Source organism: Brachypodium distachyon, chromosome 1, assembly GCF_000005505.3.
Source record: "Brachypodium distachyon strain Bd21 chromosome 1, Brachypodium_distachyon_v3.0, whole genome shotgun sequence".
Lineage (NCBI taxonomy): Eukaryota > Viridiplantae > Streptophyta > Magnoliopsida > Poales > Poaceae > Brachypodium > Brachypodium distachyon.
This window is the reverse complement of record NC_016131.3, coordinates 26,265,341-26,290,406: the sequence shown is the minus strand read 5'-3', so window position 1 is coordinate 26,290,406 and position 25,066 is coordinate 26,265,341. Positions and strand designations below refer to the sequence as shown.

The 25,066-nt window shown below is 46.3% G+C and overlaps 2 protein-coding genes across 2 annotated transcripts; one reads left to right on the top strand and one right to left on the bottom strand.

Annotated features, from left to right (window-relative positions):
* Positions 1-15,035: 15,035 nt before the first annotated feature.
* LOC104582087 lies at positions 15,036-16,877 on the top strand. The gene is made up of 2 exons (XM_010231414.1): positions 15,036-16,093; positions 16,757-16,877. The coding sequence occupies exons 1-2, from the start codon at positions 15,036-15,038 to the stop codon at positions 16,875-16,877; spliced, it is 1,179 nt and encodes a 392-aa protein (XP_010229716.1).
* A 4,212-nt stretch (positions 16,878-21,089) lies between these two features.
* LOC112269910 (two-component response regulator ORR24-like) lies at positions 21,090-23,817 on the bottom strand. The gene is made up of 3 exons (XM_024457416.1): positions 23,706-23,817; positions 23,409-23,561; positions 21,090-21,463 (listed from the first exon to the last, which is right to left on the bottom strand). Exons 1-3 carry the CDS (start codon positions 23,815-23,817, stop codon positions 21,090-21,092), a joined length of 639 nt encoding a protein of 212 aa, XP_024313184.1.
* Positions 23,818-25,066: the final 1,249 nt, after the last annotated feature.

The window sequence follows — 25,066 nt, the reverse complement described above, 5'->3', positions numbered from 1 at the left end:
AGTGTAGAAGTACTAACAACTAGCAGTACCAGAATGTTATGTAAATTCCTTTATGACATACTACCTGTTAGCTGTGCAAAAATTGTGTGATGCATGACACGATGCAAAAAAAAACACCATTAACAGGCAGAGCAAAATAAGCGGGCATATTCATGCATTGTGCAGTAAAAAGATGAGATAAGTTCTTAATTACTTGATCAAACATGTCGACGTCAATATAATCCCAGCTAAAATCATCGTTGTTATTCAGCTGACCATCAAGAACTTGCTGATCAGCTGTGCCTTCTTGTGCAGGGAGCATACCAACCGCATCTCCTCCATTAAGCATCTGAGCCAACACGACAGAACTCTCTGCTTCAATGTTAGGCAGTGCAGAACTGTTCCTTAGACCATTTACAATCTGATCTAGCGTGATATAATTGCCTGTTTGAATGTTAGACCCTGCATCTGCGTCATTAAGCATCTCAGTTGGCAGGACAAAACTGTTGGCTTCATTGTTAGGCAGTGCAGAACTACTCCTTAGACCATTTACAATCTGATCTAGCGTGATATAGTTGCCTGGTTGAATGTTAGGCACTGCATCTCCGCCATTAAGCATCTCAGTTGGCAGGACAAAACTGCTGGCTTCAATGTTAGGGAATGCAGAACTGTTGCTTAGATCATTTACCATCGGAGTCGGGGTAACACAATTGCTTGTCTGAAGGCTAGGAAAACTCATTCTTGAAGTGCCACTAGGTGCAACCTTGCCATTAAAAAACATCTCAACTGAGCTTGTATTGCTTGCTGGCGCCATCTGCTGATTGAAGCCTGCCAATGGTGTGGTGTTGCTGATGAGTGCTGCCATTGGATTAGGCACCTGCTGATTCTGCAATCCGTTTAGAACCGTCTGTATATGTCCAGATGAGGCACTTGCAAAGCTTGTGAATTGGTTGTTCAAACCACGAACCATCTCTCCATCTAGATAGGAAAAAGCCTTGCCTTGGTTTGTGTTCACTATAAGGCCACTCAAGGCTTTTGCAAAATCTTTTGATCTGTGACTTTCACCAGGCAGCGGTGACAAAACATCCTTGAGTGTACTGCTACCATGCTTCACTGTCCCTGGCTGAATCGACGGGGTTACAAAAAGATTCTTTGAACTTGAAGAGGCAAAAGTTAAGTTCTTCATGGTGCACTTTGCACCCTGCTCAGCCTCGGCAATCCCTGTTTGCACCCTCTGGTCAGCAACAATATTACCACTGCTCTTGTGATTCCTTGCCAATTCGTTCTTTCTCCTTAGAACATGCTGCCATATCATCTTGAGCTGATCGGCGCATGCTGGTTTTGCCAAATAGCAACACGCCCCAGAACTTAGCCCCTTCCTCACAGTCATCGTGTCCTCGTACGCAGATACCACTGCATATGACAAATGATCACTGAATCAGTTTTGGAGAATGCAGAAAATAAAAATCAATAAGCTGGAGTTACTGGACACCATTAACACTTCCCCCGTTGATCCAGATCAGGACCAGTATTTTCTTGTGTGACATACATTTTAGTAACGGCTATGAACAAAACAAAAGTTTAAAATGGTGTTAAATGGTCATCACATATTTAAGCTTTTATACTGTAAGTGGCATGTGTTTCCCGAGGTGCATCCACTCGATGTATCGAAGGCACAAAAACTGAAAGATCCACTTCTAATTTTGTTGGTTAATAGGAGAGAGTTGCTACGGGGCTGAGAGGTGTTGGGAGATGTAGATCTACTTGTTTTCTTTTCCTCGAACAAACATCTAAACACTTGTGATCATATTGTATTAGAAGCAGGTCTTTCAGAAAAGGGCACAAAAAATCAATGGCATCACCACCAACGACGGTTGGAAGAACATGTGACCAAACATGGAAAAGAATTAACCTACACCTAGATATTCATAGAACTAGTGCTAAGGTATCATTGATTTTCCTGGTTGAAGGTACGTACTATATATATTTCTGAGACTCAGGAATAAACGTTCTTAAAGACCACAGGGCAGTGTCACGTGTGAGGCAAACAAAAAGTACGTACTAAACGGCTAAAACAAACGTTAGTTTTATTGAGCAAATAGTTTACCCCTAGTTGATCAACCTCAAGGTCGATCATGTACTAGTATTATTGTCATTTGAACTGTTTCCCTATGTATCATGTTAGGTAACAAAACTATCAACAAAATCAGTTTGTTGTGTAAATGATGCTAAATGGTTGTCACACTATCAAAAAAAAATGGTTGTCACATATTTTAGATTTTTCTATATCATATTCATATCTACTCCATGTATCCAAGGTTCAAAAACATAAAAAGGCACACTGCTAGTCCTGTCGGTTACTAGAAGAGTGTTGCTATGCTACATATGACTGGCACGTGCGTGTTGGGAGATGTGGACCTACTAGTTTTCCTCCTTGCATAGACACGTACCTAAACACGTGGAGTATTGTAGTGGAAGGACCGCCAAGAAGACGTGAAATGGATCTCTGTTTGAAAGAAAGAATGATTGGAAAAATGGCATCGTCGTTCCCTTCCTGGAGACGTTGTTGTTGGAGGTCTATCGCTCGATTGCGTGGCGTGCAGGCGGCAACACACTCCTTGAATTTGATGGTCAGGTCCTAGGTCCACTGGCAGCGGGTTGGTATAGCTACCTTAGGCCGCATGGGAAGTGGTCCATGGAGGATCCTGTGCTGCGGCGGTCTTGGCCACGCTCGACAAGTATCGACCGACGACTTCAAATGCACGTATGTATGTCCCGATAGGCAAGGGGTGCAGCAATGTGTGGATGTGCAACGTTCGAGGACGGCCGAGTGGCGTTTGGCGGTCTCATCATTGCCTCTTCCCATCGGTGGATGTTGTGCGAGGCTAGTGATCCATTGTGGTGTCAATTAGCCGTCTTCTCCAAAGCAGGAGCGGCCAAATTCTGTCCTTCTTTGCAGAGTTAATTGGTTTCTTCTCTACCTGTCGCGAGGGTTTGAGTATGATTGGCCTCTTGTGTGCTAGTACAATTAGATTCTCGGCCAGGTTTGTCCGGCTGTGTCAACCAGTTGTAATTTCTGTCCAACGATGGTTGTTGGTCATGTTCTTGTCTTGAGTGTTCGGTTGCCTAGTCCTAAACTTGTAATTCTATTCTTGCTATCAATGCATCGAGACACAGACTTTGCATGTTTTCTTCTTGAGAATCGAGACTCGAGTGGGAAAAAAGGCCAAAAAAATGCACGGCGCCTCACGCCATTAGGGAAACTCTAGTGGGGCGACCCAATTCCGAAAGGTCGGTCCATTTCGGTTTGGATGGACCAAACTGCGGCCCAGCAGGGCGACCCATTTTCAGCGCATTGATGGGCGGACGGTCAGTTTCGGTCCCGAGACGCATTGCCAACCCAAATCTGGTCTGGCTTTGCATTGCGCGCAGATTGCGAAACAAGAGCAGGGCGTTCGGGCGCGCTATACCCTGGCACGCCCGTCTGTGAGTGGCGCCACTCCTCCTCCCGCCGCGCCGCCACTCTTCCCACCACCGGCCCCCTACCCTCCCCTGCAACCACCAGTCCAGCTCCAATTCCCGGCTCCTCCCCCACCCAGGAGAAGCTCAAGAAGCCGAAGAGGGAGATGACCCCGAAGGCAAGGGCCATGGAGTCCAAGAAGAGGGGGCAGCGGGCGGGTGCATAGCTGAGCCCATGAGGCAGAGGCCGTTGCCACCCTTGCGAAAGAAAAGGAGGTCATGGAGCGGCAGCTCGAGGAAACAGCTGCCCTTGCAAAAGAAAGGGAGGATGCCTTGCGGAACGTCCTCCTCCTAGGCAACTTGGCGGCTCAGGGCGGGCCAGTGGCGGCGGTGGCGGTGGCTGCAAGCATGGAGTCCAGCGTTGTGAACCGTCCCCCGCGTACCCGCCTGACGATGCCTGCTGTTCAGGGCGCGCCACCGGTGGGTTCCTCTTTGCAGTCCAACTCACCGGATACCGCAAATTGGGCACCGTCTGCGCCCGGCATCGACCTCAATGCGTCCCCGGCGACGATGATGCCAGTTCTGCCGAGTAGGGTGCCGCGCCCTATCCCTGCCTCCTCAATTCCGCCAGGCCGCAACCTATTTGATGAAATGCTAGCCACGGCCACAGTTGATCCAAGAAACCCGGAGTACTTCATGGATCCGGACCAGATCATGGAGGACATCATCGGCAACAACGAAGGCCAGGGAAAGGAGGACCTGTGCGAGCAGTGGGGTAAGGACACGCAGGACGACGTGAACATAGACTCCGAGCCCTTGTATGCCGATGCCCTCAAGCACGCGGCCCGGCAACAGAAGAAGGGCAAAAGCAAGAGGGCGGCAGCCTACGTCGAGTGTGAGGCCAAGCTGTTTTGCGAGGCCTGGCTTGAAATTGGACAGGATCCAATTTGCGGTGCCGAACAAAAAGGTCAAGCTTATTGGAAGCGGATCTTCGATTTCTTCCACAAGCAACGGCAATTCCCGCCCCACAGCTTCGCTAGCGACCGAGGAGAATTGTCCCTTCAAAAGAGATGGGGCCGGGCTCATCCAACAAGAATGCAACAAGCTTGCCATCGAGGAGGCCAATGCGGCGGCAAGGATCAAGGAAGCCGAGGCCGCTATGCTCGCAAGGAGACAAGGATCATGACGGCCGACTTGAGCCTCCTTGACCCAGAGAGGCGATCTTGGTTCGAGGCCCGGAGGAAGATGATACAATATCGAGATGCGTCCTCGCCATCTAGTTGATCGCCCTCATTTCGTGCCAAATCCTGGATTTTTGTTGTTCAAATGTACTATGGTTGTCTCCGGTGAGGCCTAAACATTGAAATGTTCATTTGCTTGCTAATTTGGCTAGCGGTTAGCCGCAATTGTTGCCGGCGGCCAAAGAACAGGGGATCGGCCGCAACTCGGGACGCATTTGAATTCGGACACCAAAAATGGGTCGCACGAAATGGGTCGCAGCGCTGGGGAGATGGGCGACCCAAAGCGGACTGAGGGCGGGCACGGAAGAGATTTGCGTCTAGCCGCGACCCAAACGGACCAAACCGGACGCAAAAAGCGGTCCGTTTGGGTCGGCCCACGGGAGTTGCCCTTGCGTTGGACAAAACAAGGGATGCGACAAACATAGGAAACTAGAACCAGATATTCCTAAAACTTGCTCAGAAACTACCACAGCCGTCCATGTGGACGGCGTCCATCTAACGGCCCAGAAACGCATGCAGGATATATACCTGCTTGTCCCTACTGCCTCGTCCCCACTGCACGAGCCCGTGCAAGCGGTCGACAGAGTAAATTCTCGCCCCGCAAAGGCCCTAGCTACATACTACTACTGCCAGCTGGGCTCGCCTGCGTCGTCTCTGGTTCCGGCGAACGCTCCCATTCGCACGCACGGCAGCCGCTACCTGTCCATTAATTTCTCCATTAAACGGCAGTAGATTAATTACTTGCCCTAGCAATGCTTCACACACATGACACATACATGTATGCATGCGCACGCTAGCGGCTGCCAATCTTGCTGGCGGTCTCAGCTTAATTTGGCAGCAGCCCGTCGATATAGATCGTGTGCTAGATCTCAGTAGATCTACGTGGTTTTGTGCTAGTCGTTTGTGTGTAAGTAGAGGCTGTGTCCTGTGTGTGCCTAGGGATCCAGGAACAGATGATTGGGCTAATTGAGTTAGGGCCCGATTGATCTTCTTGCCCCTAGTTGACTAGTTCCGATTCCAATCGAAGGAAGGGTGTAGTATAGAATTGCTCTAAAACTAGTGCTAAGAAGCGAATACTGCTAAGATAACAATAATGCTAGTAACTCCTTGAAGCCACTAGTAATATGTGCTTCTTCTATAAACCACCGAGGAATAATAATCGGGACCATGTCCATGGGCGTGGGGAATATATGTGTCATGCACAGCACATATGTCAGGCAAAATAAGAACAAGTACAGAAACTAGTAAAACGGGGGAGTGTAAAAATTGGATTTGAGTTTATACCGATGACGGGTATGCCCATCTCGCCGTCGATTTTCCTGATGAGTTCGCAGGCGTCCATGTCAGGCACGTACAGCTCCGTGATCACCACATCGAACGGTTCCCTGGTCTTCCCCAGCGCCCGCAGCGCAGTCTTCCCGTCCTTGGCTGGTATCACTGCTTACAACAGACAATTAACACGGTTATAGATCAAAGATCGATCAATCATAGTTAGATAAGACTTGGATCCAAATGGATTCGAGGCATATATCTGCAAGAAGGGCTGCTCACCGTGGTGGTTGCACCGGCGCAGTTTTGCTTCCAGGGTCTTGAGGCAGACGCGGTCCTCGTCGATGGCCAGCACGCGCATCCCCCTACACAAGTCCTTCTTCGCGGCCATCGCTTCCAAGATCTTCAAACAAAACCAGAAACGATCCATCAAACAATCAACAAACAAATTAACACCAAGAAATTTTAATTAATCATCCAAGAACACACACCAGCAGGAAGACCCTGGAGAAGCAGTTACCGGAAGGTTCCTCGTTTCTTACCTTCTCTCCTGACAATGGCGTCCCTCTCGGAGGGGATCGACGCGCGCTGGGCTCAGAGAAGGAAGCTAGCCAATGTTTGTCGCTCGGTGGGATTCTCTGCAGCGCCACAAGACGAAGCCAATTTATGGAGGCGCGTGGTGGACTCGTGCGCTACGGGTGTGGCTCTGGCCGTGGCAGTTTCAATTCCACTGTCAACACGGGATGGTCAAATTAACCTGTCAATGGCCCACTGGCTCCCATGGTTTTTGTTCTGTGAGAGGGGGGGAAAACCAGCTTGGCTCCCATGGTTTTCTCTTTTTCTATTTTTCCCAGCATATCTTTGAGATATGTAGATGAAATCGTCTATATAATTATATATTATTGCTGCCCGCTTTGCATTTAGGAGTGGTCCGTCCTTTCATGTTCGTATTATGGTTAGTTTCTTGTGGCATAGTAAGTCAAGCATATAAGGCCGAAAAGAAATGAGTCATCCTGTGGTAATACCTGTGGATGTTGTTGGTTGGGGTTATGGGTGCATTTAGAGAGTTTTCGTCCTCTCCTTCCATAAATATACTGTGGTTTCTTGTGGCCATATGTCCACTATAAGCCGAAAAGAAGAAGGCCATCCTTGAAATTCTTAAGGAGGTTGTTTGAGTGCATGAGACTATGGAAGTGTGTCAGCTATCTCAGATTTGTATCTTTTGAATCGTCTGAATAATTGCATTCTATGTGTAGACTAAGAGATGGTTCATCAAATCTTTTTGAAACGAAAGAAGAAACATGCCAACATTTTCGAATCATCTGAATAATTGCATTGCATTACATGATGTAGAATAAGAGATGATTTGTCAAATCTTTCTGAAACGAAAATGGAAACATACTAGGATTTTCGAATCATCTAAATAACTGTATTGTGTGATGTACGATAAGATATGATCCGTTTCATTAGTGAAAATGGAAACATTGTCACTGCTTCCAATATATTTTCCGAGGAATAAAAGATTATGCATGGGTCAGCGCATCACGCGTTTTTCCTGGATTTAAAGCGTTGAATTAGTAGGCATTGCTCCCTACAACATAAAACACAATCCCGTAAATAAAGCGTATCACACATGTAGTTATATGCACGCGTCCAGTGTTTTTAAGAAATATGGCAATGCTTTTCTTGACACAACAATGGTTAAGAAAGGAGTCAAAGATCAAGAAATGGATATTTGAGAAATATGGCTGCTTTCTTTGACCAACCTGACTGTGGCGATGTGGTTTCTGGCTTTAGGGCTTCGAAATGCTTTCGGTTAATTACTTCTATGGGTTGCACACCTGCACCGCGAGACGGCATGGGCCCATTACAGCAAGCTCCAATGTCCATCCAGCAGGCCCTTCTCACCACCCGGCCTCATGCATGCATGCTACACTGATGCCTAGGGGCTAATGGCTCATGCCAAGCTCACGAGTGAAGACAAAGTGCAAAACCTGACATGTGGGGCCGCCTCTAAATGCTGCTGTCTTAGCATAAGACTAAATCACACCACGTAGGTCCCACCTTAGACCTAACGACACTGCGTGGGGACCCACTAACTTGCCACGTCGGCTAGGTCTTATACTTAGGCGCCCGCATATACTCGTGCCCGAATCTTCGACAGGCACCGCACGCCCCACCGCTGCTCACCGCCCCGGCTCAGCAAGCTCGCCGCCGCCGTGGCAATCCCCCCAACCGGCCTTGCCCTAGCTTCCCGCCGCCGCTCACCAACGACCTAGCCGCGTCCCTTCCCAGCAGCCGTTGCCGTCGTAGCTGCACCCGCACGCCCCATTCTGTGCGGCGACGAGGATCTCCCCAGGTCTACGCAACTGACCACCGCGAATCCAACTCCGGATTTCACCAGGTTAGCCTTCACGCCTATCCCTCTTCCCTTCCCCTCCCCCTGTTCTCCTCAATATGGGATTTATGTTTCGAATTTCCCCCAAATCGACATTGCACATGAACACTAGTTCAACCTGAGAAGCCAAACTGAGCTCGATTCGGCGTGTATAAGGATGCCGCGAAGTGGATTTACGGACGACGGGGGTGCATCGATGATGTCCTAGCTCTGGGATTCGGATGGGAGCAACAGTGTGAGTTCATTATACTTGGAACCAATTTTGAATCGAAAAAGCCTTGCCTTGGTTTGTGTTCAGTATAAGGCCACCCAAGGCTTTTTGCAAAATCTTTTGATCTGTGACTTTCACCCTTGCGTGTACTGCCACCATGCTTCACTGTCTCCCTGGCTGAATCGACGGGGTTGCAAAAAGATTCTTTGAATTTGAAGAGGCAAAAGTTAAGTTCTTCCTGGTGCACTTTGCACCCTGTTCAGCCTCGGCAATCCCTGTTTGCACCCTCTGGTCAGCAACAATATTACCACTGCTCTTGTGATTCCTTGTCAATTCGTTCTTTCTCCTTAGAACATGCTGCCATATCATCTTGAGCTGATCGGCGCATGCTGGTTTTGCCAAATAGCAACACGCCCCAGAACTTAGCCCCTTCCTCACAGTCATCGTGTCCTCGTACGCAGATACCACTGCATATGACAAATGATCACTGAATCAGTTTTGGAGAATGCAGAAAATAAAAATCAATAAGCTGGAGTTACTGGACACCATTAACACTTCCCCCGTTGATCCAGGTCAGGACCAGTATTTTCTTGTGTGACATACATTTTAGTAACGGCTATGAACAAAACAAAAGTTTAAAATGGTGTTAAATGGTCATCACATATTTAAGCTTTTATACTGTAAGTGGCATGTGTTTCCCGAGGTGCATCCACTCGATGTATCGAAGGCACAAAAACTGAAAGATCCACTTCTAATTTTGTTGGTTAATAGGAGAGAGTTGCTACGGGGCTGAGAGGTGTTGGGAGATGTAGATCTACTTGTTTTCTTTTCCTCAAACAAACATCTAAACACTTGTGATCATATTGTATTAGAAGCAGGTCTTTCAGAAAAAGGGCACACAATATCTATGGCATCACCACGAACGACGGTTGGAAGAACATGTGACCAAATATTGAAAAGAATTAACCTACACCTAGATATTCATAGAACTAGTGCTAAGATATCATTGATTTTCCTAGTTGAAGGTACTATATATATTTCTGATACTCAGGAATAAACGTCCTTATAGACCACAGGGCAGTGTTACGTGTGAGGCAAACAAAAAGTACGTACTAAACGGCTAAAACAAAGGTTAGTTTGATTGAGCAAATAGTTTAACCCTAGTTGATCAACCTCAAGGTCGGTCATGTACTAGTATTATTTTCATTTGAACTGTTTCCCTATGTATCATGTTAGGTAACAAAACTATCAACAAAATCAGTGTGTTATACTGTCGGAGCATCTCCTACAGTTTTCGGTAAAAAAAAACAAAAGCAGTGTGTTGTGTAAATGAGGCTAAATGGTTGTCACACTATAAAAAAAAATGGTTGTCACATATTTTAGATTTTTATATATCATATCTACTCCATGCATCCAAGGTTTAAAAATATAAAAAGGCACACTGCTAGTCTTGTCGGTTACCAGAAGAGTGTTGCTACGCTACATTTGACTGGCACATACGTGTTGGGAGATGTGGACCTACTAGTTTTCCTCCCTGCATAGGACACGTATCTAAAGACGTGGAGTATTGTAGTGGAAGGACTGCCAAGAAGACGCGAAATGGATCTCTTTGAAAGAAAGAATACGTCCTATAATGTAGGTCAAATCTTTTGGAAATGAAAGCAGAATCATACCAAGACTTTCGAATCATCTGAATAATTGTGTTACATGATGTAGAATAGGAGATGATCTGTCAAATCTTTCTGAAACGAAAATGGAAACATACCAGGATTTTCAAATCATCTAAATAATCATACCATGTGATGTATGATAAGATATGATCCGTCAAATCTTTTAGTTAAAAAGGAAACATTGTCACTACTTTCAATATATTTTCCGGGAAATAAAAGATTATGCATGGGGTCAGCGCATAACGTGTTTTGTTGGACTTAAAGCGTTGAATTAGTAGGCATTGCTCCCTAGCTACAACTTAAAACACGATCTCGAAAAACAAAGCCTATCAAACATGTAGTTATATGCAAGCGTCTAGTTTCTTATGCTTCCCGCCCCCCCCGATCTTGACTCCCGAGTTGCTCCCCCTCGGGTGACCTAGCTAGGAGCCTTAACCATCAATGGGGTCATTTCCAGGTGCTCCCCAGCGCCCCCCGCCGCCGGCTGCGGGCTTTGTGCTTCCAACCACAATGAGGGTTTTGGCCCAACACCCTTGTGTGTGGTTGTTTGGCGCGCGAGTTGGGGCGGTGGCCCTGAAGATAGCAGCGGTGATGGGTCATGGTGGGGGCATGCTTTGGCCACACATGCAACAAGCTATTGTTGGGTAAGGTGTGCCCCCCTGTGTGGCGGTTAATGTGCCAACATGCCGAGATCAGGCGAGCGACCGAGCTATCGTTTGGTGAGGTGAGACTCCTTGTGAGGTGGTTTCCGGCTGGCGGAGCTGTTGTTAGGTGAGGCTTGGATCCCTATATATGTGGCGTGTTGTGGAAGGGGGGGGGGGTTCACGCCCACTCTGGATCGACGCAAATTATTATGACTCTAATTAATAATCCCTAATGACCAGTGCTACACCTCGGTGCACATGTCTGGCCTCGTCATGCCCCGGCGCCCAGCTTCGTACGACACCACGTCTCGCATTGTCTCATTGCACCGCTGCATACCAAACCATAGTAGTTAGTTCTCAGAGTGACATAGTTGTAATTAGATAAGAGGCAAAGACGTACTTCTTCCCATCCCTAGGATTCCTTGGAATATTCCCTAGAAATAGAAAGGAAAAGACACAATTGCTCTCAGCCAAGCATAAGGATTGAGGGCATGACCGTAAATTGCCTAGGGGCAATCTTGTAATCTTTCAACTTCCAAACTCTATAAATAGAAGGGCACTCCCTCATATTGGAGTTGGGTGGCATTTGTTTGAGGTTTTGCCTCCCCCCTTGTCATCCCAGGTCATAAGACTCCGACTCCTGAAGTCGTTGAGTGAAGAACCCTCCCGACCCACGTAGTTGTTTCGACTCTTGAAGTCGCACGTCAGACTAAAGGTCATCAGAGTAGAAGAACTCAATGGAAGGTTGGGATCTTGATCAGAGAAACTCTCTTCTTGGGAGCTCTACATCCCTTGCATCTTCTTGGTGTGCAGGAGGCGACATGAAGGCTTTGGGCGGTGGCAACGTCAAGACCACGCGAGGCGGAGGCTACATGAAGCTCGCACAAGGCGGAGGCGATGGCGGGAGCACCACAGAGGCAACGCCAAGACCGTGAGGGAGCAAAGGAACCATGGACGCGATGGGGCCCAAAATATTGGAGTGAAGCTCGTTACCCTGTATGCACACCTCGTTGAGCCAAATGTCCAAACCAGGGTGCTACAAGTTATTTACTGTTCGGGCTTAACCCGCTAACATGGCAGTTTCTGCACCGGCGTGCCCATATCTGTGGGTGTCGAGTTGCATGTAGGGGTGGCACCAGTTGTGGCCATGTGCAGAAGTGAGGATGGTCTAGGCGTAGTGGCATGGTGGGTTGGGTCCTGTATGGCCGACGTGGATGGATCTAGGGTTTTCTTTTAGGGCAAAGAACCTATACAAAATAGATGACCTGTCAAATCTTGTTGAAGTGAAAACGGAAACATGGCGATGCTTACTGTTTTATTGGAATAAATGATTATAAGTGGAGTCGGTGCATCAAATGAAGGAGAATCAATGAGTAGTTTGCATTTAAAGCATCACATTAGATGGCGGCGGTTACAATATAGGTGGCATAGGTCTCCCTATCGCTTAAACCACATCATCATAAACAAAGTCTAAATCACCTTCAGTTATTTGCAGATTTGACATCTAGTGTCATGCTCTTTTCTACAGATCATGGAGATTAACCGAGTGTGTTGAAAGTCCGTACACCGTCTCAAAACTATATCTTTAGAATAAATTTGTTATGTGCAATAGACCCCACTAGAAGATTTTTCGGATCCTTTTTAAGTGCAAATGGAGACGCGCTAATGCTTACTATTTTCTAGAAATTAAATGCATATACATGGGGTCAAAACACAAGGCGGAAAAATGCATGGATCGATATGAGGATTTTTGGATTTAAATCGTTGAATTAGCAGGTGATGGTCACACCGGAATTTGGATTTCTCTGTGACTTAAGATACATTCTCGTAAACAAATTAAAGTCTATTGCCTACAATTATTCGGAAGAATTCATATTTAGTGTCATGTTCTTTTCTGCAAATCTGCCTGGAGAGGAATGATAATTACCGAGTTCCCGAGGAGCTCTTGCATCCTTGCTTGCATGAACCGATGCTTCCATCATCAAATCCAAGATTTCAAATCAGGCATGAGAAATATCATGTTATCAGACACCAAACCTTTTCAATTTCACTAGTATGGTTTAGGAAATATGGTGATGCTTTCTTTGACACAAAAATGCTTAAGAAAGGGAGTCAAAGATCGAGAAATGGATATCTGAGAAATATGGCTTCTTTCTATGATCAACCTGACTGTGGCGATGTGGCTTCTGGCTTTAGGGCTTCGGAATGCTCTCGGTTAATTACTTCTGTGGGTTGCACACTTGCACTGCGAGACGGCATGGGCCCATGAGGCCATGACATCAAGCTCCGCGTACATCTCGATCCGTTAGCAGGCCCTTCTCACCACCCGGCCTCATGCATGCATGCTACACCGATGCCTAGAGGAAGAGGCAAGAAGCATAACAAGGACATGTCACAGTAAGAAGGCTCAATTGCGGACATATATAAGGAAAAAAAATATTTGGCCCCATGCAAAGTACAAGGAGATTTTTTTTACAGGGCGGTAGACACAAAAGATTCAGATAACACATTTAGTGCAACTGCAAATTCAATAAATTCTGCCACTCAACCTCAGAAATTGTTAGTCATACGCAAATCACGAACATGAAGTTCTCTTCGCCTAGCTACGACTTCTGAATTGCCAAATGAACATTGAATTTAGGGACACACCTGTTTTCCCTTACAGAAAAATGGCGCATGGATTTACCCTAGCTAGGCGGTTTTTTTCTTTAAAAAAAACCTTGCATGGTCATCTCAGGAAAGTAAAACGAGAAGCTAGCATTTGTACAGATAAGCACATCATTTGAGATGATTCATAAAAAACAATTATTTGATAATGTAAACCATACATATGGAAATTAGTTCCATCTCAGATAACACAACCTTGTTTCAAAAGATAACCACTAAGTTTAAAGCTAAAGCTGCTGTAAAATAAAACTCCAAGGTACTCCTTCTAACCGGCTTGCTACAATTAATTAGCACAAACTTTGCACATCAGTGTGCAAGAACCATAGATTCATCAGCAGCTGGCCTGGGCACATACAGTAAAATCTCTCACAGAGTTAAAGGCTAACGAAGTGCTCAGAACCAGTCTCCATTAAGGAGAGGATCATCTTCATTGAAATTCTCAATGAGAGCGTCATCTTCAATGAAATTATCAAAGAGATCATCATCTTCATTGAAATTCTTAAGGAGAGTGTCATCTTCAATGGACTTCTTAAGGAGATCATGGTCTCCAATAGAATTCTTAAGTAAACCATCATCTTCAAAGAAACTCTGAAGGAGACCATCATCTTCAATGGAATTCTTAAGGATATCATCATCTACAATGGAATTCTTAACGGGATCAGCATCTTCAATGAAATTCTTGAGGAGAACATCATCTTCTATGGAATTCTTAAGGAGAGGATCCTCTTCAATGACATTCTGCAGTAAGAAAATAAGTTTGAATTAGATAGATTTTAACGGCTCAGAGAATTGATATCTACAACCTTAAAATTCTAGCTAGAAACCATGTCAAGATTGTGCAGTAAAAGAACGAGAAAGTCTAACTTGATCAAGCAAGCTGAAAATATCATCCATGGAATATTCATCATTGTCATTCAGTTGACCATCAAGAGCTTGCTGGTCAGCCGTGCCTTCTTGCACATGGAGAGTGCCAACAATATCCCCTGCATTAAGCATCTGAGCCGGCACGGCAGAACTACTTGCTTCAATGTTAGGCAATGCAGCTTTGTTGCTTATACCATTTACCAACTGAGTCAGCGGGACAGAATTGCATGTCTGAAGGCTAGGCAAGCTAGTGCTTGAAGTACTGCTACCGGGTGCAAAGTGTAAGCATAAGGTCAAATTCGAATAGGTTTATTTCTGGTTCATACCTAGTTCTAGTCGGTTTAGGAGTTGTACAGGGGAATCAACGAGTTGGTCTCCTAGTCGTATTCAGTTAGGCTGTTAGATGTTGAGTCGGACTGGCCTCTGGCCGTGTATAAGTACGGGCATACGGTGCCTTGTTATCCTAATCCCAGAAAATAAGAAAAAGAGAGAGCAGGCTCGACAAGGGCCTGTAGCCATACCAAAATCAATATTCTCCTGTGTGCTGCGTGACAGAGATTTTGGGCTGATTTCCAACATTTGGTATCAGAGCCAAGGTTAATCCGGCAAAACGGTCCCTAGTACACGGGAGCTATGCCGACGGATGCGGGGACGTCGGGAGCCACGGCTGGAAGGAACTCAGCACCGGCGACGTTTCCAAGGCTCGATCGCAGCGACTACAGCATGTGGGCAATGAAGATGGAGGTGGCTATGGAATCTCAAGAGATCTGGGACGCAGTCGACCCTGGCGGCAACACGTACGCCAAAGGAGCGGCGAACTATCGCATTGATCGCCTCGCGTTGGCGGCCATTCATGCGGCTGTGCCGAACGATGTGCTACAACACCTGAAGGGAAAGAAATCTGCGAAGGATGCATGGGATACGATCAAGACCCTACATCAAGGACACGAGCGTGTCCGGGAGGCAAACCTTCAAACCTTGCTGAAGAATTATGAGAGTTTGAAGATGGGAGAAGACGAGGCGGTCGACGCATTCGCAGCGCGTGTAAGGACGCTCGTTAACGGGATCCGCGACCTAGGCGAGACACTCTCCGAGATCTCCGTGGTTAGGCGGTTCCTACGCGCGGCATCACCAAAGTATATCCAGATCGTAACCTCAATCGAGCAGTGTGTCGATCTGAAGACCCTCACGGTGGAGGACTTGGTGGGGCGCTACAAGGCGCACGATGAACGACTCCGGATGGTGTTTGGAGACGGCAAAGATGACGAGCATTTGATGATGACCCGTGCGCAGTGGTCTGCTATGGCCGCAAGGAAAACTGGCGATTCGTCATCGTCCAGTGGAAGAAGAGATCAAGCTAAAGGAGGAGGTCGAGCACAAGCAAAGAAAGCTCCTCAAGGTACCGAGGAGAAAGCTGCGGCCCCCAAGAAAAAATTTGATCGCAAGAAGGTTAGGTGCCACAACTGTGGAATATACGGGCACTTCAAGTCAGAGTGCCGAAAGCCACAGAAAGAGAAAGCATATATGGCCAGGGAAGAAGATGATGATCCGGCGTTGCTGATGGTAGAGATGTGCGAGCTGATGGAAGAAGGTCAAGAGGAAGTCATCGAAGAGAAGTCTGAGTCCGTAACCCTTGTTGAAAAGAAAGTCTACCTACATGATAAAGCAAGAGTGAAGGCGGGCAATGTGTGGTACCTTGACACGGGCGCTAGCAATCACATGACTGGCGACAAAACCCAATTCGCAGAGCTTAACCTAGCGGTGGGTGGCTCGGTGCGTTTTGGAGATGGTTCCACGGTGGCGATACAAGGGCGAGGCACAGTTCTTTTCGAGACAAGATTTGGCGATCACAAGGTACTAACTGACGTATATTATATCCCCAAGCTGAAAAGCAATATAATCAGTCTTGGTCAACTCGAGGAAAGGGGATGTAAAATCGTGTTAGAGGATGGGTACCTGTGGGGTTACGACCGACAACGCAAGCTACTGATGAAGGTCAAGAGGGCAAAGAATCGCTTGTATATTCTTGACCTAGACAGAACAGAGCCGATCTGTTTGCTAGTTGGTCTTGATGATCCAGCATGGAGGTGGCACGCTCGCTATGGGCACTTGAATTTTCACTCGCTTCGACAACTCGGCCAGAAGGACATGGTGGTTGGGATGCCGACGGTGGATCATGTTGAACAAGTGTGCGATGGATGCCTAGTAGGGAAGCAACGGCGAGCGCCGTTTCCCAGAGAAGCAAAGTACCGGGCAGAGAAGGTACTAGATTTGTTTCACGGTGATCTGTGTGGCCCAGTTTCACCGGCAACCCAAGCCGGCAATCGCTATTTTCTACTCGTGGTTGACTACAGTCGGTACATGTGGGTTGTGCTGCTTAAAACGAAAGCTCAAGCGTTTCAAGCATTCAAGAAGATCAAGATTGCTGCTGAAGTAGAAGCAGAGGCAAAGTTGAAGGCTTTCCGGACTGACTGAGGAGGAGAATTCATCTCACATGAGTTTACTGCATATTGTGAGGAACATGGCATCAAGCGTTTTCTGACAACCCCATACACACCGCAGCAAAACGGTGTTGTTGAAAGAAGGAACCAAACCGTGGTAGCAATGGCTCGAAGCATGATGAAGAGCAAAGGCTTGCCGGGGAGGTTTTGGGGAGAAGCGGTGACTACAGCGGTATACTTGCTAAACCGTGCACCGACGAAAAGTGTCATTGGAATGACACCCTATGAAGCTTGGTGTGGAAGAAAACCTTCGGTCGATCACCTTCGTACTTTTGGGTGCATGGCACATGTGAAGAATGTTTCTGGACATGTGGGAAAGCTGGAAGATCGGAGTAAGCCGATGATCTTGATGGGTTATGAAGCAGGCTTGAAGGGACACTCGAAGGCTTATCGTGTGTACGATCCACGAACAAGAAAAGTTCACGTGGCACGCGACGTCGTCTTTGAAGAAGAGAGGGCATGGGATTGGTCCTCAAACAAAGAAGAGAATCAACAAAATTCGGATGATATGTTTGTTGTATCTTACCCTGTCCCTGAGCATGCAGGTCATAACCGTGGAGAAGGCCACGATCATGACGCAGGTGGCGAAGATCCACCAGGAATGCCGCTGGGCCACGGCGCTACACCGGTGTTCAGCTTCAGTGGAGCACCGGCCTCATCCTCTGCCACGGCAGGATCCGCGGCAGGAACAGCGGCAGGAATCCCTCCCGCGGCAGGATCCGCGGCAGAAAATTCTGCCACGGCAGAAATCGCGGCAGGAAGATCTGCGTCTGCCACAACGCGAGAAACGGCAGAAAATCCCTCTGCCGCGGCAGGAGCGAGTGAAGGGGAGGATGCAGCAGCCGGCGGAGACGCTGAAACTTCTACCGCGGCAGCAACCTCTCAAAGGGCATCGACGATGGTACGATCGCCGGTGCAGACTCGGTCACGGACTCGACGACCTACGCCCGAACGACTTCGACCTCTATCGGAGTTGTACCCTTCTCCAAAGAAGATGATCCGCAAGACGAAGACGGTCAAGATGAAGCGCACAGCGAAGGAAAGGTGCTTGTTAAGTACCGAAGAACCAACCTCGTTTGAAGAAGCTAGCGAGGAAGAAAGTTGGCGCAAGGCAATGGAGGAGGAGATGGGATCAATCCAAGATAACAAGACATGGACCTTGGTTGATCTCCCTGCAGGGCATAAACCCATAGGCCTCAAGTGGGTATTCAAAGTGAAGAAAGACTCCAATGGCAATGTGGTAAAGCACAAAGCACGCTTGGTAGCAAAGGGCTATGTGCAGCAACAAGGCGTTGATTTTGAGGAAGTGTTCGCTCCAGTCGCAAGAATGGAATCGGTACGGTTGTTGATTGCTTTGGCCGCTCAAGAATCCTGGAAGCTGCATCATATGGATGTGAAATCAGCGTTCTTGAACGGTGACCTACAAGAAGAAGTATATGTACAACAACCTCCAGGTTTCGTCGAAGGGGGAGCGGAACATAAGGTGTTGCGACTGCACAAGGCATTGTATGGGCTACGGCAAGCACCGAGGGCATGGAACACCAAGCTGGATGCTACACTGGTGTCCCTCGGATTTGAGAAGAGTCCATTGGAGCATGCTATGTACAAACGAGGTGATGGGAAGGAACGGCTCCTAGTCGGAGTATATGTTGATGATCTGTTGATCACGGGTGCAGATGAGAGGGAGATTGCAAGATTTAAGAAGCAGATGCTAGATCTTTTCAAGATGAGTGACCTTGGTTTGTTGAGCTACTACCTCGGGATAGAAGTATGTCAGCGAGGAGACTCAATAACTTTGTGTCAAGAAGCTTATGCGAGGAAAATCCTTGAGAAGTGCGGCATGGAAGACTGCAATGCTACCTCAGCACCGATGGAAGCAAGGCATAAATTGAGCAAACACAGCGAAGCAGATCCTGTTGAAAGTACCGAATATAGAAGTATTGTGGGAAGTCTGAGATACTTGGTGAATACAAGGCCAGATTTGGCATACTCGGTTGGGATCGTTAGTCGATTCATGGAGAACCCCACAACGGAACACTTTGCAGCGGTGAAGATGATTTTGCGGTACATCAAAGGAACCCTGAATTATGCGTGTGTTTACTCAAAGAAGAAAGAGGAGAAGACACAACTAGTCGGGTACAGTGACAGTGATATGGCCGGCGACGTTGATGACCGTAAAAGTACTTCGGGCATGGCGTTTTTCCTAGGTGGAAATATTGTGAGCTGGATGTCACAGAAGCAGAAGGTTGTGGCTCTATCCTCGTGTGAAGCTGAATACATTGCAGCAGCTACCGCAGCATGCCAGGGAGTGTGGCTAGAGCGATTGCTTGCTGATCTACTAAACCGAGAACCAGAAAAGTTTGAGTTGAAGATCGACAACAAGTCCACTATATCTCTGTGTAAGAATCCGGTGTTTCATGATAGAAGTAAACATATCGACACCCGGTTTCATTACATACGAGGATGCGTGGAAGAAGGCAAGCTTGATGTTGATTATATCAGTACAGATGAACAACTGGCCGACATATTGACGAAGTCCCTTGGAAGACTGAAGTTTCAGGAGATGAGGAAGAAGATCGGCGTCGACGTTATCAAGTAGAAGTTCGTTTTGATCTTAGGGGGAGAATGTAAGCATAAGGTCAAATTCGAATAGGTTTATTTCTGGTTCATACCTAGTTCTAGTCGGTTTAGGAGTTGTACAGGGGAATCAACGAGTTGGTCTCCTAGTCGTATTCAGTTAGGCTGTTAGATGTTGAGTCGGACTGGCCTCTGGCCGTGTATAAGTACGGGCATACGGTGCCTTGTTATCCTAATCCCAGAAAATAAGAAAAAGAGAGAGCAGGCTCGACAAGGGCCTGTAGCCATACCAAAATCAATATTCTCCTGTGTGCTGCGTGACAGAGATTTTGGGCTGATTTCCAACACAAAGTTGCCATTGAACATCTCAACTGAGCTTGTGCTGCTTGCTATGGCCAATGGCGCTATCTGCTGATTGAAGCCTGCCACTGGTGTGGTGTTGCTGATGAATGCTGCCATTGCATTAGGCACCTGCTGATTCTGTAGTCCATTTAGAGACATCTGTATCTGGCCAGATGAGGCACTTGCAAAGCTTGCGTGTTGGTTGATCTTGGGGATATTTCCATTCGCCTTCGAGGGGCCTAGAGATGTTCCATCTTTATGAAACTTTGAGGATGCCGCAGTTTGCCAGAAGTTGTTAAAGTTCCTAACAAGGTTTGGAAACTTGGAAGCATTGCCAAATGCACCGACCAAACTTGTAGCAGGTGCATTCGTCAAAACAGAAGACTGGTTGATCAATTGTGGAAGCTGCACCGGCCGGAACGAATTTACAGGCTCCATCCGTTCATCTATTAAGTTTCCAAAGGAGTACTCAAGATGGGAAGAAGCCTTGCGTTGGTTTGTCTTCACTAGAAGGCCACGCAAGGCTTCTGCATGGTCTTTGGATTTGCAACTTTCACTCGGCAGCACTGGCAAAACACCCTTGAATGTGCTACCACCATTGATTGTCATTGGCTGAATTGACGGGGTTGCGAAACGATTGTTTGAACTTGAAGAGGCAAAAATTGAGGATGCAGGCCACATCTGATGCTCATGATGATGTCTGAAAATTTCAGGTGGGTCGTTACTAATGTTGTAGCAAGAGGTCCATTTGATAGCTGCACGAGCTTTTGGATCGGAACTCCTTTTAAGGTGTGTCCGGTACTTCTGAAAAAACAAGACAGCCAAGAACATACATGTGATGCACATTCATGGGAAAAAAATGAACTTATGTGTGAAACAAAAAAAAGCATGCATGGTTTAAAGAACTCAAGAGATCAGTGAGCCACACATTATATCAAATATTTTCATAGATAAAAAAATCAGTAGAATTTTTCTGCACATAACTACTATATGAAACGATGCATTACTAAAATGTAGAGTTATATATATATATATATACACACACACACACACACACACATATATGAAACGAATAGGAACTCGAAGTAGACATCAAATTAATTACCTGCAGATGGCTTCCAATATTCTTTGTACTCATGTAATCCACATTAATCATACTAAATATCCCACTCGGAGAAACTTCTGCATGTACATAATCAAAAGTTTTGTTACGGAAAACAACTCAAAAAATACATAAGCTTTATGTTGTGGAATAAGCCATTAAATTTCAGCTCTTACTATCTATGTTGGTGCCGAGCCGATCGATAGCTTCCACAAACTTGCCGTGCAGCTCCTTCGTCCATCTCAACCTTGGCTTCTTACCTGAGTTAGAATCATGTCCATCATTTCTCTTCGTCCTGGAGTTCATCCTGGTGCTCTTTGCACCCTGCTCAGCCTCGGCAATCCCTCTTTGTACCCTCTGATCAGCCACAGTATTATCGCAGCTCTTGTGATTCCTTGCTAATTCATTCTTTCTCCTTATAACATGCTGCCATATGTTCTTGAGCTGATCGGCGCAGACTGGCTTCGCCAAATAGCTACACGCCCCAGAACTTATTAACGCATTCCTCACAGTCTTCGTGTCCTCATACGCAGACAGAACTGCATGACATATGATCACCGGGTCAATTTTAGATTGCAGAAATTAAAAATCAATGAACTGGAGGCACCGCCACTAACAGCCGAAAAACATGTGGCTAGACAAGGGAAAAACATACACCTAGCGATTCATACAACTAGTACTAAGGTATCATTGATTTTCCTGGTTGAAGGTATTATATTTCTGATACTCACGAACAAATGTGCTTAAAGACCACAGAGGGGAGTGTCCTTTGTGTAAGGCTTTGTTCGTACTAATAACAGGCTAAAATAGAAGGGTAGTTTGATTGAGGACATAGTTTATCCCAGTTGATCAACCTCAAGGTCCATGATGTACTATTAATTATTGCCATTTGACCATTTTCCCTACATGTCATACTTACGTAACAAAACCACCATCAAAAGCAATGTTTTAAACGATGGGTAGTCACATATTTTAGCTTTGTATACATTAATTGGCATATGTTATACCCATGGGTTTCTCTTTGAAAGAAAGAAAGAAAAATCTTGAAAACTTATCATGCCGCTGTGTTCGGGAAAAACAAGGGATGAGATAATTAAAGGGAGAATGCATGCCTCGGTAACGTGCTGCTGGCCAGTCACCCACAAGTGTGGCTAGGGGTGGGCATAAAAACCGATGACCGAAAACCGAAACTGAATAGACCGAGACCAAAATCGAAAAGACCAAAACCGAAAAGATTGATTAAATATTTGGCTAGATAAATTTATAGACCAATTTTTTTTCTAATAATTCGGGTATCAGTTCACAAACTTCGTACAGACCAACCCATTCTCCCGACCCAAGCTAGGCGCCAAACCACTCCGTATGCAAAAAATCACGGCACAACAGTGGCAATCGACGGTTTTACTTTCCTAATCCTTGGTGCTCACATTGATATGAAAATTCTTTCAATAATATAAGTGAAACGTTGCCAAAATTTGTACCGAATCACGTTTTGTTTTGGAGCCACCACCCATCTTTGTAAATTTTGGTCATGAACTCATGACCGAACTAAAGACTGAAACTTCTGGTAACCGAAATTTTGGGTAGCAAAGTTTTTCAGTAAAGTTCGGATTTCATATTTTAGAGACCGAATCAAAAAAAGACCGAAATTACAAGACCGAACACTTCCGGTCATGACCAAATGCCCACCAGACCTAGTGATTCGTAAAATCTGCTCGGAAATTTCCGCAGCCATCCGATGGATGATGTCTCCATCTAACGGCTCATAAACGCATGCAAGCCAGATATATATCTGCTTGTACTGCTGCTGCATGCCTCGAGCATGCATGCGAGCAAAAGTGAGAACCAACCAATTCATTAGGGCAACAGAGTAAATTCCGGCGAACGCTGCGCTCGCAAGGAGTGGGTTCGGGCTCCCTGGATCCCTTCGTGGCGCTATTCCATTAATTTCTACAAACGGCAGGCGGGGGATAGCAACGAGACCATATCTGATAAATTACTTAGCCTGGCAATGCAGCACATAACATGCATGCGGCTCCATCGCCAATATACCTTGCCCGATCGGTCTCAGCTTAATCTTGCCCTGGATATGTGTAAGCAGATCTAGGCTGTGCACGCGCGTAGTATCTAGGGAATACATACATGATTGGGCTAATTAAGTCAGGGCCAATTAATCTTCTTGCCCTGGCCTGGCCGGCCTGTTCCAGTCCAAGGGCGGTAGTAGTAGAGTAGAATTGCTCTCTCGATCTAAAACTAGCTAGTGCAGGCAAGCCAAAGAAGCTCTCTCTATATATAATTAATGCTAGTAACTCCTTGATCGGCACTAATAATTTGCTTCTATGAACACCAACTGGAAACCTTAGCTAGGCAGGGAGAATTAATAATATATGCATGTCAGGCAAAATCAGAATTAACAAGCTACAGCTGTAGTAAAAGAACTAGTCAAAACGGGGAATTATAAGTTGGGAGGATTTGAGTTTATACCGATGACGGGTATACCCATCCCGAAGGCGATGCGCCGGATGAGGTCCAAGGCGTCCATGTCCGGCATGTGGAGCTCGGTGATCACCAGATCGAACGGTTCCCTCGCCTTCCCCAGCGTCCGCAGCACCGTCTTCCCGTCCTTGGCCGGTGTCACTGCATATATTCAGCAGAAATCAAGACGGATATGGGTCAAAGATCTAACAATCATACTTACATACAACGACTTGGATCCTGATGGATTTATGGGGATCGACACAAGTGCTAGACTAGAGGTATCTGCAAGAGTTAGCTGCTCACCGTCGTAGTTGAACCGGCGCAGCTTTGCTTCCAGGATCTTGAGGCAGACGCGGTCCTCGTCGACGGCCAGCACGCGCATCCCCTCCCACAACTCCTTCTTCTTCGCGGCCATGGCTTCCCAGTCCAGGATCTTCTTCCCAAACACGATTCATGGAACACAACAAACGAACACCAAGAAATTAATCCCCCAAGAACACACTACGACAGGAAGAAGATCGGCCTGAAGAAGAAGCACAGGAAGGTTTCCTCGTCTCTTACCTTCTCTCCTGGCAATGGCGTCCGTCTCTCGGAGGGGATCGACGCACGCTGAGCCCACAGAAGGAAGCCAATGTTTGTCGCTCGTGCAAGACGAAGCCAATTTATGAGGCGCCTGGTGTACACTCGTGCGCTACGCGTGTGGCCTGACTGGCCAGTACTGCTTAATTCCTGCGGCCGTGGCAGTTTCAAGTCCCAGTGTCGTCTATTGGGGATGATCAAATTAACCTGGCAATGGCCCACTGGTTTCTTCGTTCTGTGAGAGGAGGAAAACCACCACTGGCTCCCATGGTTTTTATTTTTTCTATTTTCCCGGCCCAGCATATCTTAGAGAGATATAGACGAAATCGTCTATAATTATATATATTATATATTGCTGCTCGTGGTGCATTTAGGGAGTGCTTCGTCCTTTCACGTTCATATTATGGTTAATTTTTTGTGCCCGTAATAAGTGTCAACATATAAGGCCGAGAAGAAATGAGTCATCGTACGTTCAAAAGAAAGAAAGGAATGAGTCATCCTGTGGTAATCCCTACGATTTTGTTGCTTGGGGCTATGGGTGCATTTAGATTCGTCCTCTCCTTTCATAAATATATTGTGGCTTCTTGTGGCCATATATCAACTATAAGCCGAAAAGAAGGAGTCCATCCTTGAAATTCTTAAGGAGGTTGTTCGGTTGCATGGAAGTATGGAAGTGTGTCAACTATCTCAGATGTGTATCTTTGGAACGTCTGAATAATTGCGTTAGATGATCCATCAAATCATTTTGAAACAAAAGCAGAAACATGGCAAGATTTTTGAATCATATGAATAATTGCGTTACGTGATGTAGAATATCTGTCAAATCTTTTCGAAACAAAAAAGGAAACATACGAGGATTTTTGAATCATCTAATGATTGTACTGTGTGATGTAAAATAGATATGATCCGTACTTCGAATATTTTAGTGAAAATGGAAACATTCTCACTGCTTTCAATATATTTTCCAGGGATTAAAAGAGTATGCATGGGGACAAGCGCATAACATGGTTTTTTTTATTTAAAGCTTTGAATTAGTATGCATTGCTCCCTAGAAGTTAAAACACAAACTCGTAAGCCTATCACTG

Coding starts and splice junctions, on each gene's coding strand:
- LOC112269910 (XM_024457416.1), bottom strand. CDS start 23,817: ATGGCCGCGAAGAAGAAGGAGTTGTGGGAGGGGATGCGCGTGCTGGCC. Junction 23,562..23,705: donor GCGCCGGTTCAACTACGACG/GTGAGCAGCTAA, acceptor GAATATATGCAG/TGACACCGGCCAAGGACGGG. Junction 21,464..23,408: donor GATGGGTATACCCGTCATCG/GTATAAACTCAA, acceptor TATGTCATGCAG/TTCTGTCTGCGTATGAGGAC.
- LOC104582087 (XM_010231414.1), top strand. CDS start 15,036: ATGCCGACGGATGCGGGGACGTCGGGAGCCACGGCTGGAAGGAACTCA. Junction 16,094..16,756: donor GTGAAGGCGGGCAATGTGTG/GTACCTTGACAC, acceptor GGTTGACTACAG/TCGGTACATGTGGGTTGTGC.